Source organism: Microplitis mediator, chromosome 10 (genome assembly GCF_029852145.1).
Source record: "Microplitis mediator isolate UGA2020A chromosome 10, iyMicMedi2.1, whole genome shotgun sequence".
Lineage (NCBI taxonomy): Eukaryota > Metazoa > Arthropoda > Insecta > Hymenoptera > Braconidae > Microplitis > Microplitis mediator.
This window is the reverse complement of record NC_079978.1, coordinates 8,197,622-8,217,523: the sequence shown is the minus strand read 5'-3', so window position 1 is coordinate 8,217,523 and position 19,902 is coordinate 8,197,622. Positions and strand designations below refer to the sequence as shown.

General features: G+C 26.6%; 1 protein-coding gene across 7 annotated transcripts in view; it reads left to right on the top strand.

Annotated features, from left to right (window-relative positions):
- Positions 1-19,902, top strand: part of LOC130675737 (endothelin-converting enzyme 1-like) — a 46,994-nt gene that overhangs the window by 13,580 nt on the left and 13,512 nt on the right. For all 7 annotated transcript variants that reach the window (XR_008991331.1, XM_057481573.1, XM_057481574.1 and 4 more), the window contains exons 4-6: positions 514-621; positions 13,212-13,426; positions 16,391-16,489. Coding sequence is in view for 6 of the 7 variants with exons in the window: in XM_057481573.1 (XP_057337556.1) it covers positions 514-621; positions 13,212-13,426; positions 16,391-16,489 (422 nt within the window). In the remaining variant the exon portion in view is untranslated. The remainder of the gene's footprint in view (positions 1-513; positions 622-13,211; positions 13,427-16,390; positions 16,490-19,902) is intronic.

The window sequence follows — 19,902 nt, the reverse complement described above, 5'->3', positions numbered from 1 at the left end:
TAATGATTCAGTTTCTCACGATAAACTTGAATAAATTATCATTGAATATAAGTAGTACGAAAAAGCAGGTGATAAAAATAATAGAATAAAAAATATTTAAGAAAAGTTTAAATGGAGTGGCTGATACGTTTACGAAGTTGCTTCATGCAAAATCAATGATGAATATTTGATATCCAAATGGTTATACTTGATGCATGAAATTACAATGATTGAACCATTATATACACAGAAACAAAGGATTTCTTAGCACAAGAAAAATTTTCTATTATGTAATGAAAACAAAAATATTCTTGGGACTAGAAAAAATTTTTTAGAAATTTTTTCTCGCCCCAAGAAAATTTTTGTTTTCAATTTCTACAGTGAAAAATTTCTCAGGGCAAGTAAAAAATTTCTTGGGATAAGTAAATATTTTTTGCGTCAAGAAATCCTTTTTTTCTGTGTACATATTCATAAATATGAGTAATAGTAGCTACAGTAATAATAAAAAATTTGTTCTTATCGTTATTGTTATAGCATTACTGGCCAATGAAACAGGAAAGATGGTCGGTGTTTTCGAGAAGATGGGATTTTTTTATTCAAACTGTGTTGCCCAAGCTGAAAAAGCAGTCAACTTCACACCAGGTAAAAAAAAATTAATCATGTATCCATGTATAATAAAAGTCTCATTTAATTGACTACAGTTATCCATTATATTTAATGATATTTTTCACGATGAATGTTTACGTGGCAAAAAAAAGTCGTAGAAATTCTGTATCACATATAATATTTTCTACATACTTCTTATAAAGTTTCGCCTACCTTTTTGCATACTGAACCGAAAGTTGTATAAGCTGATACCAATCAAGATAACTCTTTTCCGTAAAAAAACAGTTACAAATGGACTCCTAGTTAGTTTAATTACAGTTAAGTGAGGTTCACCCACTGCGATTTTTTAAATCCGAGCTCTTATCAGTTGTCGGCTTTCGAGGTCTTAGTAAACGTTTCTAATTATTTTTACAACGATTTTTAAGTACATATAATACGTTTGAGTTATTTGAAGAATTTAACTAATTCAGTGGATTTATTTAAAAGATCTTGCAATCTAATGTTTAAAAAAATAATTTATACCTAATTTTTATTTTGTACATTCTATAATTACCATATAAGAAAGTAATAATTTTAGAATGGAAGATTTGAAAAAAAAAAAAAATACTTGAATCTTCACGAGGTCCTAGAATGAGCTCTTAGATATTTCGGAGCTTGCCCACGAAGTTAACCGTTTTCCAGATTTTGTTATTACGGTGGTCAAGTATAAATAAATAATTTCACTGAAATAAGTACTGTATGTTGTTGTTATTTAGTTAATTGTTATGCAGTTTAGGCAAACATAAAATGTGTATCAATTATTACTAAGTTACTACACTGATTATAACTCAAATCTTGGCGGTTACAACACATGTATAATGTGTAATTTATTTGAGCTAACAATTCATTGGACCTCATATTTACCGGAAATATACCACAATTATAATCTACAATTAATCTATAATTGTCAGATTATATTCTGTCCTAAATGTATCTATAAATCAGATTATCGCAACATTGAAATAAATCTATGTACCACAAATCATGATAAGGTAAAATTTACTAGATTTATTTCTTGTTTTTATTATATTTACAGAATAAGATAAAAAGCTAAAAAACAACGGTGTTAAAAAAAATTGAATCAATACTTTTTTTTCACCATTTTTAGTATATGAATTTATCTATGAATAAAACAAAACTCATAAATATTTATGTATCTTCTCAAAGAAAAAAAAAATTCTATAAATATCACTCTCGACAAAAATAATATACTCAATACTCTCGATAGAAATTTAGATACGATGGTATCTTTTAAAATTAAATTGTCAATATACATAAAAAAAAAGATATTTAGAATTGACTAGATTTAATTTTCCAAAATTTTAAATCAATGTTGATCTCAAGAGTCATTTGTATCTGGAAAAAGTGTTGTATTAAATTTAAATCAGCTCATAAAATTTTTGGTTCAGTATAAGAAGTTGGGCGCCGTTATTTAAAAAATATATAAAAAATATTTTATGATATGAAATTTGTGTCATTGTTTTTCTATATAAATTCACTCATATAGATGTCAATCTTTAATCTAAACTCTTCTTTCATCACTTTTTAAAATCGAAATTAGTCACTTTTGAAATTTGGTACTTTTTTTTTAGCTTTGATCTATAGAGGTTCACACCGATCTTAATAATTACAAAACTAAATCTATCTTAGTAATCGACGAAAAATATAGGGAAAAATACATCTTAATATAAATGATTCATATTAGATCAGGAGTAAGTCATTGCTTAATACGTAGTATTACTTTTTAAACAGTAACCAGTGCTGTGCTACACAGTAAATGAAACATATGACTGGTTACTGTTAAAATAGTCGTCGTTCATATTTCAAGAGTATACAAACCCCTCAACACAGCTTTTGTTGCTGTAAAGAATGCGAGAGCTTACTATTTAGCGACAGGACTAGTTACTCAGAGATCTATGTAGATCTTACAATTCAATTTTTCGATTTATTGAACCGGTTGTTTCGTTACTTTTGGATTACATACAATATTTATATTTAGAATTTAATCTTCCAGTAGACTTTTGATACTATAGCTTATCATATTTATACATTATATTTGAAACAATGCGAGTATAATCCGTATTCTGGACGCAAATGATAAAATATTGTTTACTTTTTTTAAAGCATTGAATGAGTTGTATTTTTTATTGTTTGATGAATAATTTGAATGTTAAATTCTGTTTCTGATTTTTCTCATAATTTGATTATGAAAATAATAAATATGTAATGAGTAATGAAATAGAAATATAGAAATATGTTCTAGCTGTATTGAAATTAATAATTTTGATCAATAAGATTAACTTTGCTGACGTTAATTCTTTTTTCCTATTGCATGGCGATGTTTTTCTTTTGTTTTAACTTGACATATGTGACATTGTTATAACGGGTTAAAAAGAAAAATGCAATACAATGTCAATTGTTAAAAATGATCAAAAGAATTGTATTGTTGAAATTTACAAGTTACTGATGAAACAAAAAAATTGTGTCAATATTGTAAAAAGAATAAAACAAAATGGATAAGCTGAACTCAATATTTTTTAAAGTAACCTCAATATTTAATGCATTTGATTGATTTCACTACGGTCAATTTTTTTTCTATTTATTTTTACTGTTTCCTTTTTATAATTTTTTATTGACGGATTTGAATATAGCGTTTGTGCAATAACGCCGAATCACGCAGCAAAATATCGATACGAGGTAGAAAAAGAGATGTTCTGTGGATAAAAACGTTCCGCAGATATATCAAGTTGGGTAAATTCAAGAGAATTGCATCAAGAAAGAATAGACTATGATAAAAAAAATTGTGCTTTTGGTGGATGCAAAACTATATATTAATACTGCCAATATTATTCTCGTTGTTACTTATTTATATTCTCCTCTGTGAGATTTATTTGGTTTGTAAGTTTTGCTGTAACCTGAATTAAAAAAAAAAGTAAAATGACATTTTGATAAATTGACTTTTTTTTTGTTTTTTTAATGGCTGATTTTTTGCGATAAAATTGCATACGCTTTTGTCGGATTTTTTTATTTATAATGTTAATATATATGGTCATTATTAATCAATAGTAAATATTTATAGCAATAAATATACAATTTTTTATGGAAAAATATTTAGGTGACTGAATTCATAAATTTAAAATTTGTAGACAAATATATCAGTGCAATATTGTCAAGAATATTTATGACTGCCGAACGAAAATCACTTGAGTTTGTTATCTATGTTTTTGAAAAATATTTTTAATCAGATTTTATATAGAAGTATAGGGGATAAAGCGTGGGAGGGGGGATCAATACAGAGTTGTGCGAGCAAAACGGGTACCCCCAAAATTTTATTAAAAAAATTTTTTTTATTTTAAATGTTTTTTAAACATTCCAAAATTACTTTTGTAAAAATAATTGAGCATCGTTTTTAATTTTTGTTGTTAAACTTTTTCAAAAATCGAGAGGCAGTCGAAGAATATTAATGACTTTTGTTTTATGATAAAAACTATTAAAAATTTTTTTTTCTTCTTTTGTATCCAATAATTATGTAAAATGGAATTTTTCTTTATGTAAATTACTTATAAAAAAATTTAATTTAATCAAATTTATTTAACATCCAGAAGTAATTTTTTCACCTTTTTTAGGGGGTACCCCGTTTTGCCTCCCACCCTTCTCTACTATGTATCGTGTGTGATTAAGAAAATTTTTAGGATGATTATGGCAATAAATAATTTTTTCTTTTTTTATTACTTACTAGAGTCAAAAGTGTAATTTTTGCTTTTATGGTTGAGAACTTGGCAAAATGCTATCGTACAATTTCGCTGGCTAATCGAATTAAAAAGAGAAAACTACTTTGAAGTTTTTAGAGTAAAAATTAGTTTAGGAAATGTATTTAAGACGATGAACTTTCGGGAAATAAAAAAAACATTTTCAACAACTTAGTTCTTGCTACTTTTCATCTAATTTCTTAACAAAACTATACCTCAAAAGTTATTGAATCTAAAAATTAAAACTTAGAAATTTTGATAAATATCTAATATTTTTTTTATGAGTTAGTCCTTTTAAAATCATTAAAAATTTTAATGAAAAAAGCTATAAAATATTATAACAAATAATTCATTTTCTTACGTATGAATTGCTAAAATTCATTAAGCACTGATGTAAGCCTTCAAATTACCGACCGTTAACTAAAAAAGATTTGATGCATAAAAAATATAATGCCTTCGTTTTTATTACTCATCATAAAAAAATAGGTATCTTTGCTTTTTACATTATGCAGCGGATAAATTAAATATAATGTTTTAATCAGTTTATTATTTTATGTTAATAATAATATTACAGCAGTTTCATTTTAATGAACGCGGTCGTAAATAACGGGTACGCAAGTACATTTGCCATAAACTGCTTCCACAGTATGACAGGAACACAAACTACGGTTTGTTAATCATTACACAGCAGTACATCCGATATGTGAAGAGGTCAGATTACTTAATTAATCACAAATATATTTATATTAAACGAATAATTATTGAATTACACATTAACTATTGATATATAATTTATAATTGAGCTTATCGATATGCACTTATATGAAACACAACGCAATACGGATGAATTCTATAACATCAATAAAAAATTTTTCTATCATAGCCCTGTGATACTGTTCTCTTTTTGATCATTTTTTATTTCAACTTTAATAACATCTATATCATTATATATAATTAAATAGTATTTGAAATGTATTGTTGGAGAGTATAAATATTTTTGCATTGTTTGATGTTCCGATATCAAAGAGACATAATATAACTATTTTATACAATGTATTCGAGTGTTTATACATAAATTATCATTTTAATTATTTATTTTGCTACCATATTATTTTATCTGTTCATATCTAAATGTACTGTTGGATAATCTACGAACTATAGTTTGCATATTATAACATCCCAATACACAAGCAATTTATGTCGCACGTATTTGTAAAGCAGTATTGACAAATTCATATCTATTGCGACTAAATTCTTATTCTTGTAAGAGACATAATATTTCTTAATAATCAGTAAAAAATTTGGAGTGATTACGGATTTTATTTCAATCTGAATTGACTCCGTCACTCGGAGTTTTTAGTAAAATCACTCCGCATAAGGAGTAAATAGGAAGTTTTTCTTCACAGCAGAGTGATTTCGTAGGGATTTGGATTTTATTTCAATCCACATTTACTCCAATTCAGAGTTTAAATACTAAAATAAACTTCCCTTCGGAGTGAATTTCACTCCGAGGGAATTAAATAAATAAACAGTCGCCCGCTTCACAATCACTCCGCATTCACTCCAGATTTAATCCGCGTTTACTCCGAAATTTTTTACAGTATAATAAAAAATTAAAAATTTGATAAAATTTATGTATTTTTCTTGGTATTCATATGAAAAATAGAAAAATTTTTGGTAAAAATAATTTATAATTTAGTTTAATTATTTTTGTATTCGATGAGCTTTGTATAACTTTTACAAGTTGCTAGAAATAAGATATAAAGCCTATATATCGACACACTAATTATTGATGATTAATTTTTTCTCAATTTCTTTAAGCGTTCGTTACTCGCACTTATATATTTCTCTAGCATCTCATCTACTCTTAAGTAATCTTCATAAGTTGTAGAGTCAGGACGGCATCATGATGCTCATAGCGCGAGTAACAAAAGGTTAAAAATTATTATTATAAATATGATTTTTTGATTTATGTACAATGCTGAAAAATACACTTTTACTTTATAGGCAAAAGATTGGACAAAAAAAAAGTAATCAAATTTCGTGACGTTTTTGAAAACTAAGATGTCATAGAGATTATACGGCATGCAAATAATTGTAACATTTGAGTGATCAGTGATCATATAAAATGACCTATATTTAGTAAAAAAATCTGAAAACCGCCTGACCCTGCGGGCCAGCCCCAAAACATCCCGCTGTTTTCGAGCTCAGGGAGCTCGGAAATATTATTACTTGTAAATTTTTGAGCTCTTTGAGCTCAAAAATTTGTTAGGCCGGTAAAACATCCCTTCACTGAAAAATTATAATTTTTCTCCGACGATATCTTTGGAACGAATCAATCGATTTGAACGTTCTTGGTGGCAATCGAAAGAGTTCACCAAGAGTTAAAACTGATTATATTTTGAGATAAATCGGGCAAGTGGTTTATGAGTTATATGCAAAAAACCAAAAACAACAAAATTTTTTAATTTTTATTCTTCGTATAACTTGTAAACTACATGACCGATCTACCCCAAAATCTAATAAAGTCTAAGTTTTGGTGAGCTCTTTCGATTGCCACCAAGTACGTTCAAATCAGTTGATTCGTTCCAAAGATATCGTCGGACAAAAAACACACACACACACACACACACACACACACACACACACACACACACACACATACACACGGACTTTCATCCGGGAATAGTCAGAATAGCTTCCTAGGACCTCAAAATGTCGACATCTGATGAAAACTCGATTTTCGAAAATCGGACCGAAACCAATAACTTCCTTTTTTTTGAAAATTTGCAATTTTCTTAGCGGGAAGTTAAAAATGTTATTTATGAATAGTCATGAGGATTGACTAAAGTAGAAGCATCAAATAAGAAAATACGTTAACAAATATCCAATATCCAATATTTTTCTTAGATAATACCAATGACAATAATTGTTTTGTCGAATTTAAAAAGTAAACATGGCAAATCTGACTTACAATTCCGATGAAATAATCATTTGTGTTCAAAAGATCAGAAAAACAAAAATAAAATTCAAGCTTTTATTTACTCCCTGTACATAAACATTTCTAAATTGCATTTATATATAGTTTGATAATTTAAGGCAATATCAAATTAAAATAATTTTGTGTAAACACTGAAACAATTTCTTTCTAAATAAAGAATCAAAATAAATAGAAAAAAAGTATTTCCAAAGACGGTTAACTAAATATTGACAACTAGTTAGCGTTAATTCTTAATTCGTTAGCTTATAAATATTTACTCACAACGAAAAAAAACAAAAAATACACACACATATATATATATATGTCAAATTCATTGGGTTCGTTTCTTAAAACAGTGTGCAATTATTGGCAAAAAAAAGTGATAGCAAAAAACTACGACATTTATAAGTCTAGAATCTAAACGTCTTTTTGCCCTCCCACATATACAATTCAATTTGAATTACTCTTCTTGCCTTGTCCGTAACGTTTAAAAAACTCGAGGGATGATAAAGAATAGGTCAAGTGAATAAAATCTACGGAATAATCGATAATCTGATAACTTTATAGAATTTTATTGGTCGAAATCTCAGCGTGGCGTGATAATGACTTCCATGTATTCTAAGTCAATATAAAATATATACACTTTAGATCTTTTACAATTTTCTTATCGCAGTTAATTTATGTAGTGAATCATTGCTCTTATTAATTACTTGGAGAGCATCTCTTTATGTGAGCTATATGTCAGCCAAAATATTCACGGTGGTAAATTTATTCGACTTAACGAAAAATCAAATTTACTGGATAATGCCACTACGTAAATCTTATTTTTTTTATACTACCAGTATGAAATTACAGTTTTTAGTTCAATTACTCGATGATAACTTGAAAATTTGTCACTAAAAAATTTCAATCAGTTTTTATTTTTAAAAACACTCATTTTTTTATGTCGATAAATAGAATCGATTGAATTTTTGAACTGTTTTTAATTATAAATTTTTATAGAGTACAGTTTGGGAATGAATCAAACAAAAGTATGAGAATAAGTGAATACAGTAAAATCTGATCATAAACAACGTTTCATTACTCTTTCTTGCAAAAAAAAATCAAATTTACGTGAGAGTGAGCAGAGTGTCCAATGGTGCTTATAACCAGCTTCAACTGTAAATGGCAAACTATAAATCGTTATACTTAACGCTCGAACGAGGAAACATTATTGTCGTGTTTTAAGTTCTTAGCTGTTATGTAATATAAAAGCAGTAGTTTAGTTTATTAGTAAGCGCGAAATAAATGTAAAGGGTATCAGTAACCTTGACCAACTTTTTTTTTGAGCGAGCAAATAGCATTGAAGCTATTGATTTTAACAAATATATAAATTATTACTAAAGACAAGTACTAAATTAAAGAACAACATTTTCTTTAACGTTATCATCGATACTTAATTCAATTTTTTTTTCAATATCAAATTTTAAATTGTTTTTTTATCTTCGTAGCTAATAACTGCCAGGATATTAAGTCTACTTAATTTATTTGATATTTTTTAATATTAATACTTGTTAAATTTCATGAAAGAAAACATTAAAAAAAAAAAATTTTTTCGCGTGTACTCAATATTGCCAGGCTTTTCTCAATATTAGTTTGAATAAAAATTTTGTGAAAAGAGAATTTAATTTCAAATTTCATATTGTGTAATCAAAGAATAATGAGCTATATTTGAATGTTAATAAGATTTAAATTGTGATATTAAGAATAATGAATAATATGAAACACAATGAAGTGTGAAAACAATTTTCAACTATTTAGTTTTCATTTCGAAACTTAAGTAACTTTATTATAAAAAATTGTTGTATCAGCTCTTTCATTAATTGGTTTGCGCCTTATCTACTAGCATAATTTATACAACACAGTTTCAAGATTAAAATCAAATCGATTAGTGCATGAAAAATATAATTGTGCCTTGAAAATTAAATGTATTCAAATATAGTTTTACAAAATAATAGCGAGTTCATAAAATAAGTTAATTGACGAAAATTGTACTTAAATTTGACACTCAAATTAATTTAATTAGTGTATGAATCCCAATTAAATCGTAATGATTTATTACTATCAATGCGCACATATAATATACGGTTTCGAAAATGTGATAATTTCTTTATAAATGATTTGTATAATAATTATTTAAATGATTGTATTGAATTTATAAAAGAAATATTTGAATAATGTATTAATAAATTTTCGATTTCTTACTAAGCTTGATAACAGACTGACCTAGATTAAAAATCGTAGGTACAGAAACAGCAGTTTACGGTCACCAAATCACGAGCTTTAATTATGCGATAAGAAAAGCGTCAATAGTAATTAAGGTTATAAAAACTATTCAAATTAATAAAAATGTTCTTTAATCACGTTTTCACTGACCTTGATTTACAACATATACAATGAATCATAGGTCATACACAAAATTTTATTTTTCTCTTTTTTTAACTTCCCGCTAAGAAAATTGTAAATTTTCAAACGTCCGGGAAGTTATTGTTTTCACCCCGATGTGTGTGTGTGTGTGTGTGTGTGTGTGTGTGTGTGTGTGTGTGTGTGTGTGTGTGTGTGTGAATGTAAACTCTTTGTAACTTTTTAACTAATGAACCGATTTGGATGGTTAAGATGGCAATCGAAAGATGTTGTTGGCCATCAACTTTCCAAAAAATTTCAGATCATTTGATCAAGTAGACTCAAAAATATTGGCAAATTGCGAAAAAAAAAAAAATTTTGTTTTTTGTTTTTTAGTGATTTCACAGAAACGACTTGAACGATCGACTTCAAAATCTAATCAGCTCTAGAATTTGATAAAACGCGTCGATTGCCGCCTTAGTCATCTCAATCGATTAATTTGTTCGAGAGATATCGCGGGAGAAAGAAATGGTAAAAAAAAGTTATTTGCGAATATCTTTGAGCCAACTCAACCAAACCATTTCAAAATCTAATCAGCTCTAGAACTCAATAAAATGCGTCGATTGCCACTTCAACCATAAAAATCGGTTAATTCGTTTGCGAGATATCGTGGGAGAAATAAATGCTAAAAAAAGGTTTTTTCGAAAACAATGGCATACGAAAGTACTTACCAGCTCGAAGAGCTCGAAAATGTGTTAACAATAATGTTTTCGAGCTCAAAGAGCTCAAAACCAGCGGGAAGTTTTGGGGCTGGCCCGCAAGGTCAACCGATAGACCGATTTCTTTTATTTTAATTAAAATTTTAATCTTTTTTTGTTGATAAATAAAAAAAGAAACCAATTAAATTAAATCTTTAGTTTATTTTATATAGCTGATTTAATATGTATAATATATTACTGTCCAGCAATGAAAATTTTCCCTACAAGACCACTGGGTAATCCAGTGAGCCGCACAATCGGATTGTCCTGTACAAATGATTTACCGTGAATTAGTTTCATCCATAGTTATATAGATCATACACAAGGACTTTGGTTTATTTTTGCTGAGAGAAAATATATATACATCATTTTTTACCGGATTCCAAGGATTTAGTACGCAGTAAATCGTAAAAAATTCAAGGTTAAGAAATAGTCATCCGTATAAAGCAAAAATATTATTTATTGCCAAAAAATAATGATAAACTCAGTAATTTATTGCTTAAAAAGCATATTCAAAAACTGAATAAAAAATGTTTAATAAAATTCTTTACTTGTCACTAAAAGAGTATACACAGAATGACGATGTTGTATATAGTTCAAAAGTTCTTGAAAACTAATTACAAGTAAATAAAAAAAGTAAATGAGGCTCTTACACTCAAGAAATTCTCAAAGAGATTTTATGATGGCTTTTGTCTCTCTTAGAAATATAAAATAAAAGAATTCTAGTCACTATTAATGTCTAGTCAAAAAATTTTACGCTAAATTTAAAATTTAATTCTTGAAATAATTCTGAATTAAAAATTATTTTTATTTCATAATCAAGTGATAAATATAAAAAAAAAATTTTTTTTACGATACATATATATATATATATATATATATATATATAAAATGTACAATGAAATGAAGGTTCAAAAATCTAATCATAAATTTGAAAGGTTGAAGTTGATTTAATAAATAAACTAAATTTAATTTCAAGTTTTATAAAAGAAAAATGTGTATTCTACTGTTAAATTTGATGATGATAGAGTAAGTAATGAAACTACGCTATTAACTAGTTTATTACACGAATTACAATCGACGTTACTGAATTTTTTTTATAGATATTGTGTACGCGATATTGCAGTAGAGAATATCCGAAAGATAAAAGATCTGAAGAACAGAGAGTTTTATTTTATTTTTTGCTTGTCACGTTTAATACGACCCAATCTATCGTAAGTCTCTATGCTCAGTACTCTATTTTCTGTCTACATACCTTTTTGTTTGTTAGCTGATGATCATTTTTTAAATTTAAGTAATAAAAGTCCTTGATCAAAAATTCACGTCACGGAATGTAAGTCACAATCGGTCAATTACCTTTCTCCAGATGGACTTTTTTCTACGTCTGCTTTCTTTGTATTGATTTAACTTTATCTTGGTTTATATATCACCTTTTACTATCTATACAAGAGGTAAAGCAGAGCTTTTATGTACACATGTGATGAGATGAAATTCTTGCAATCTGAGTATATATCACGAGGCCTTTGAGAAAGCTCTTTAAAAGCATCAAACTATTTCAAAATACCGTCAACTTTTTAGATGTATATCTCTATACAATACGAGTATATATTTTTATAGCTTTATCAGTGTGGTAAAAAATGCTTTTAGTATTTAAAAACATACAAGCACTATATTCGTGAAAAATTGTAGCGTTTGAAATACCATTTGCAATATTTTTTTTTTCAAATTGGTATTGAGATAAAATTTGAAACAATTTTTAATGCAGTTAAAAATGTCGAGTTTTACTAACTGCTAAACGAAAAATGGATGGAAAAATTTTATCAATAATTTATAAAAAATATTTTGTCAAGTATATTAGTAGTAGTACCGTATTATTAATTTATTAAAATTTGTTCAATAAAAACGGGTGTAAAAAAAGCTTTTAACCCGAAAAAATAAAGACAAGTAAAAAGTAACGACCGTGAAGCATTGAACATATTTGTAAAAGAAAGCGTTGGCCGACAAAAATTACGATTTTGATTAAATTTCTGATTATAAAACGCAAAATTAATTTTAGAGTAAAACCGAAATCATTTTGTAGAACATAATTACCTTGCACTTTAAAGTGTCTAAAAATAATCGCAAAAGTAACAAATTACGACTTAAGACAGTTTAAAAAAAGTAATTTTCAGGTACTATATTTTGCTCGGTCCTGCCAAATATTTTTATTATAAATATATAATACGAAACATATCTGATGTTTTTTTTTTTAGAACTCAATTTGTTATCCCGATAAAAGAATCTCGCAAGTACTTTCTTGTCTAAGTGTATAGCACACACTGGAAAACGATCGAGTACGACCCGGAAATAAAGTTGTTTCCGGTACCACTATTTCTCTCTTTTATTCTTTCATTCATTTATAGTTTCAAAACAAGGTCAAGTCTATACCATTTTATTTTTTTGTCATTTATTTTGTTAATGACTATTTATTACAGCTATTTCCCCAATATTTTTTATAGTAATTTTGTAACATTCCACCAAGAGTTATCTTCATTACCACGGTCTATTGAGTTAGCAATAAAACTTTATAGAAAGGAAGTTCATGAAGATAATGTATTTCATAAGTATGAATGTTTAAAAGAGATATGATGGATATTTATAAATAAAATAAAAAAATTAATAAAAGTGTGAGTAAGAAAATATTACGTGACACATTAAATGAAATTTTTTGATTGACAGTTTATTCGCTGCTAGAAGAATCGGGTGGCTATATACCTCCAAAATCATCAGCCTCAACGGATATAACTCTTCTGGTGGCGACACTTCTTAAAATAAATGGCGCACCTCTTTTTGATTTCTATGTTGATGTCGACTTGTACGATCACTCACGGGTATCAGTTTTTCTCGATCTGCCCTCGAGACATTTAGCAGATTCGTTTTTCTCGAATAAATATGTAAGTCGAATTCTATCTCATATTTTTTTAATACTTGCAGCACTTTAGTTTTAAAAAAAATTTTATTTCAAAATGCTCTAATTACACACCTTAAATATTTGCGTTACGACAAAAAAATGTCTATTAAAATTCACGAAATTTCAATAGTTAGTTTTATTTATTTGATTTAATTTATAAAATTCTTTAGTCAATCGATTATTTAACTGTCTACTTACTCATGATTTAAAAATTTCAGGTAAATTACTTTTTTAATGCGATAAACTATTACGTATTATTTCGAAAACAATTATGATGAGTAAATATTGAAAAAATAAATAAAAAATATTTCTAGACAAAATTATTTTTAACAAGATTAGGCAATTATGACTATAAATAAAATTTAATACATAAAAGTTTACTCAGATAAAGTAGTACCGGAATTTTAGGTCTACATCATGAAGAAACTGCTGTAATTAAATGAAATAAATTAGATTTTTTTTTTCACAGTAACTAACATAATTTTTGAATGAATTATTGTATGCTAGGGAAAAAATAATTCAGATCAACGAAGACTTAAATCCCGCATTCTACTCAGACCTACATGGGTTTAATTTTTTAATTAATTAGATTTATGGAGGCCTGTGTAGATTTACGTGTAAAAAAGTTAAATAAGAGCAAATTGTTATACGAATAAAATTTTATTTTTGATTTTGAAGAGAATTTTGACTCATTGAAAATAAAATTTTAAAAAAATTTGATCTAGAGCTAAATTTTTTTTCCTGATACTATTTTTGAAAAGGTCTGAGAATTAAAATATTTTAATTACTAAAAAATAAATAAAAATTTTCAATAGATTTTATACTCTAAACGAATTGACAGTAAATCCTGAAAGAGATAAGCCTACTCAATGTACAGTTTCGATTTTATCAGATTTGCCCACATTCTAATGTCAAAACATACAAACAGACAAACTGACAATATCAAAATTTCAAATTACATTTCATTTTTTCACATAAATATAAATTAATATCTACTCTCTTAAATTTGAAATAGTGAAAATAGTGACTATTCACTGTTTACTAGTGAAAAGGATGTCATTAATCCAAATAGTGGTATATTTTTCACTGGCAATAAGTGACTTTTCACTGCCAAATAGCGATTGTAACGTGATTTCTACTAATTCGTTTTTAAAGAGTAATGGTATCCGATTACTTTGTTTAAATATTTTATTCTTGTAAACAATTAAAAATGAGTTTAATAAAAAAAGTCTACCTAAAAAATTAAACAGAAGTTTTGGAAGAAAATTGGAAAAATAAAAAATTATTTAAAACTTAAAAAATAAACAAATCAAGAAAGCAATTTATGTTAGGGTCTACTATGTATTGATTGAAGCAGAAAGTAAGATAAAAAGAGTTGGTAGAGAAAAAATAACTGTAATTGTAATTATTAATGACACGAAGACAGTTGAGGATATGTTGTAAAAAGAAATAGTCTAAAGGAATCGGTTGCAACATCAGTTGGATATCTATCAGTTGGGCACGACAGTCTGGAGCCGCGAGAAGTCGATCTCGAGACTAAGAGGATATGTAACATGGAACAGGGCATGGGTTGCATTGGCTCTCAGCCAAAATGTGCATTGACGATACGGCAAAACTTCTAATATCCCGCTATGACTTTACAGCTATCTTTTACGTTGGCAAGCATAAATTTTCTTTTTGCGGCTTCATGAACTTTGGCTAATAACCGATTTACTTTTATATTTTCAATTGTTTATTTTTTTTCTCAACTTCTACATACTTTTTGTGATTCGACCCGTCAGGCTTCAATATTACGTATCTGATATATGTCATATTTAATAAAGCTTCTGTAGCTTTCAATAACATTTTTGAGCTCTCAGATATTGATAATAACAGAAATATCGCAATAAATGACAGTAGTAATATACTTTACTTTTTTTTTTCTCATATAAAAATAACTTTTAAAGCTATTGATAAAAATCATCACAGACTCTCCCTCTCAATTATTAAAATTAAAATTTTTTCAGCATAACATTTTATGAATTTTACTAGCTATGAAATTTTGTGATAAAATTCACTCCGTGAATAAGAATAACCATAATATTTACGTTTATTCCGCAATGTAAATACACATTGTTTCTTCAAGAAACTTTTACTCGATTACTTTTTTTTTAACGTAAGCAAACTTTTTAAATATTCAAATCCAGTAAATGTGTTATTGGAAATTATGATCTATTTTGTTGTCAAATCAATTACTATCAATAAATTCAAAAGGAAAAATAACGTTTGAATTTAATATTTATTTGAGTACTTGTATGATATTGAAAAATAAATATGTCCCTTTTTATGGACAATAAAAATCAATATAACCACTAAGAATTATATAAAATTGTATTATATGCATTTTATGCAAAACGATCTTACTTTTGGCAAGTTTTCTCAGTATTTGTTTCAGTAGTAAAAACATTATTTTCTTAAACTTTAAATCGCTTTTATTTCATTTTATTTTTTTTTAACTTGGCACAGTTTTTTTTTGTTTTCCAAAATTATACTACTTTTCATAATTAATGATCACAATAAATAATAGATGAATGTAAATAAATTTGATTTAATGGAATAAAAAGAAATTTTAACTTTTAACAAGACATTAAACAAGAGTTAATACAATCGAAATTTTATGGATTCGAAATAATTTTCTTAAAATATATGTATATCGAAGACTGAAGACTAGTAGGAAATTGGCAATTAGCTGCTTTACCCTTCCGTAAAAATCTTTTAAATGCCTCAAAAGCTATTAAACTTTTATTGAAAATAAGAGACAGAAATCCGAATTATCCTTAAAGTATCGATTCCGGACACATTAAAAGACACGATGACGTAAATTTTTTTTTATGAAAGTAAAAAGACATTTTAATGTCGTCAGAATCACGCGTTAATTTTTGATAGTAAATGGTTTTTTAATTCGCAGAAAGACGGACCTAGATGGCACGCGGAAGCTAGTATGAAGAAAGTAATCCGTAAAAAAAGATCAAATCCTGCTGAGAGTCAAGCGTACACCGTTATCAAGGTAATTATTATCAAATTTAATAAACCTGAGATTAATTTAAAAATTAATATTGACCAAAAATTAAAATTTTTAGTTTAAAAATAAATTTATCTCTAATTACATTTAGCACGATATTTAATTTTTAAATCTAAATTTAAATTCAAATTCAACGTTTATGTAGAGTAAATGTTTTTGTGCAAGAATAACTCTTGAATTAAATAAATAGAATAAAAGCTAAAGATGATATATATATGTATATAATATCTTAAATTATATTTCTAAAGTGAAAGTTTTTAATTACACTGACAATATTTTTAGTCTTTTAATTAAGGTCTTAAAAATAGATGTTACTTATTTTATTTTATTTACAAAAGTAATTAAGATTTTCAAACAAACGTTTTCTTTGTAAAAGTAAAAATCTAAGGGATTTTTTTGTCTCGAGTTTAATTATAAAAATCCTAAGCCTATAATATATGGGATGATTGTAATGTAAATTAATAATTTGATTTATTTTGTGTCAAATAAAAATTGAACGATGAGTTTTTAATTTCTAATCATCGTTGGTAGTACTTGATCGTAAAATCTTTTTTAAAATTATGCAAATCCTCGGATAAATCCGTTAGATGATGCAGCTCCAGGATTTGATATACGGATTTAACTGTGAAAAATGATGGAACTCGTTAAAACTTTTGATAGAGACTATTTTTGAATGTCAAAAAAATACTATAAAAAATCTTGGTTTTATTCACTGCATACAATTATTCTTTGTATTACTACCCGAAAATATTCATTCTACTTCAAAATGTATATAGATATATTTTTTTCTAGAAAATATTTAATCTTCATTCTATTTTATTAAAGTTGGTGCAATGTTTACAAATATTAAATTTAAAAGTATAAATTTCTATATAAACATAAATAGGTAATATTTTTTTTTTTTCTAATTCAAAAATTTTCATCTGCTGAAAAAGTAATATTCAGAAAGTTTAAAACTTTAACAAAGTTTATAGTCGCTGTATACTTCAGTTCTATAGCTTTCGAATTTACCAGTTTTAGGAATATTATTCAATAGTTTCCATCCGTCAGAAAGTCAGATTTTACTGTGATGATTATAGTAGCGACCGAGCTAACCGACTGACAAGATCAATAATTCAAAATTTAATCAATAGGAACAGACACTTGCTAATGAAAAATTTTCAAAACTTTTTTTATTGAATCGGGAGCCCCAGACTTTTTATATTTTTTAATAAAGAAAAAAAAAGTTATAATAACATAGTATACTGTTATTATAATGTGTATGCTGTAATAAAATTTAAAAATACACTTAATAAATTTTTGACTTTATATATTTCATAAAAATAAATTAAACTGTATTTTTATATACTTTATTCTAAAAATGATATGTAGCTCAACAGATATTAAGAAACTTGGAAATTCTTCTGTTGCTTTATGGCTCCAAGAATTTATTTATAAAATACTTATAGTGTGGAGTAAGAGACCGACAATAATTTTTAAATGTTTTGGATTATTTTACATTTGCACTCTGCTCTAATTCCGCGTTCACTAAATTTATATATAGATATGTCTATATAGTGTATTGATATACGCGAGGAATCAAATCAAATTAATGAAGGATTTCAAGCTATTATCGTCGGTATTAAAGCAATAACTTATATCCCGATGCTGACAAGACAAAAACCTCAATTATAGATTGTTCAAAATATATATCAATATTATGAGTAGTCAGCAAATTCAATCACACTATCTGTCTATCTTAACGATAAGCCTCTCAAACTCACATAAATTTTTAAGGGTTTCTGTTAATTTGATTGATATTCAATAAGAATTTTTCAATATTTTCTTATCAAACAAAATAACGTATACTCAATAACTCGTCAATCAGTTGAATAAGAAAAAATGAATTACATCTAAAATTTATTACATTTTCTTAAAATAAATTTTTTAGTAATAAAATGTAGAATGAATCGACACTAAAACATAATGCCATTATTGAAATTTATAAAGTATTGACGATTTCCGTTGAGTTTTATTCTGAAAATAAATTTCACTTCTCATTGTGGAGAGAAAATAATTTTTATTTCTGAGAACAATAGAATGACCAATGAAGTTTTAAATAAATATTTTTATTACAAAGTTTTGTCGATACCAATGGAAATAAAATTGAATTATTTTAATGGAAAAATGTTTACTTTTGATCTTAACAAACTAAATTTTTTTTTATTCTTAGTGAATGTAGTGGCTTTTTTTTAATCAATATTACTTTGGATTATTCACAATTTTACAATAAATTAATTTTTTAAAGACACTAGTGAACTTTAAAAGTTATATTTTATTATAACGAAAAAATTCAAATCAATAAAATAGTGATTTCCATGACATTTTATTTAAAAAAAAATGTCGTATCTCACCAATTATAATTCCAATATAATTATACTAAATTATTAGTTACTCATTCAACTCCATCTCTCCCTATATTATAACGATTTTCTCTTTTCGAACCGTCAATTATTAATTATTTTATTCCGCGTTTTAATTGAAACACTCGAACAAAAATTAGTAAAAAGTATTCTTTACTTTTTTTTTAAATTTGAATTCAATTAAACTCTCATACTTTATCTCTGTAAAGATCCTACATTGTAAAAAAATTTTTGGACCCGCTGTAGTGTAAATTTCTCGGTGTAAAAATTTTGGTGTGAAAATTACACCAAATTCGGTGTTAAATTTAGGCAGTGTGAATTTAAAATATTTACACCGCCAAACATGTAAATGTATAATTTATGATAATTTTGCGTTAAGAAAATTAGTCATAAAAATATTTAAATGTTCAAAATACTATTTAATATCTAAATAAAATTAATTTAGTTATTGATTACGTAGTTAAAAATATTTAATGATTTTTTGTTGCTCATTAATCAAAATTACGAGTTACACGGAATGGTGTAAAAAAAGTAAATTACACCGTGTTAAAATTACACGGATGGAAAATTTCCACCGAGAGAATTTTACACCATTATTTCACACTACACGGCCGTGTAAAGTTCTCCGGGTCCATTTTTGCACGGAAATTTTTTACAGTGTATCAATTTTTTATCTGATAATCCCCAAAATGAGAGCTCAACGTTTTTAAAATGACATATTCTCGTGACAAATGTCAGGAGTTCCAGACTTTAAAAGTCATAAAATATGTAACTCGTAGCTTAATAAAAAATTTTGCACATTTAAAATTAATAGTTTAAACTCTGTTTCTGCTCTATAAATAAAATATCACTTATCTGACAATTATATTCAAATTAGTAATTAAAGTAAAAAGGGCTAAATAATTAAATGTGTTAAATTCTGTTGACAAAAATTTTCGAAGTATGCCATGTACTTGAAGCATTTTAATTAGTAATTCCATATCGGCTAGACATTTA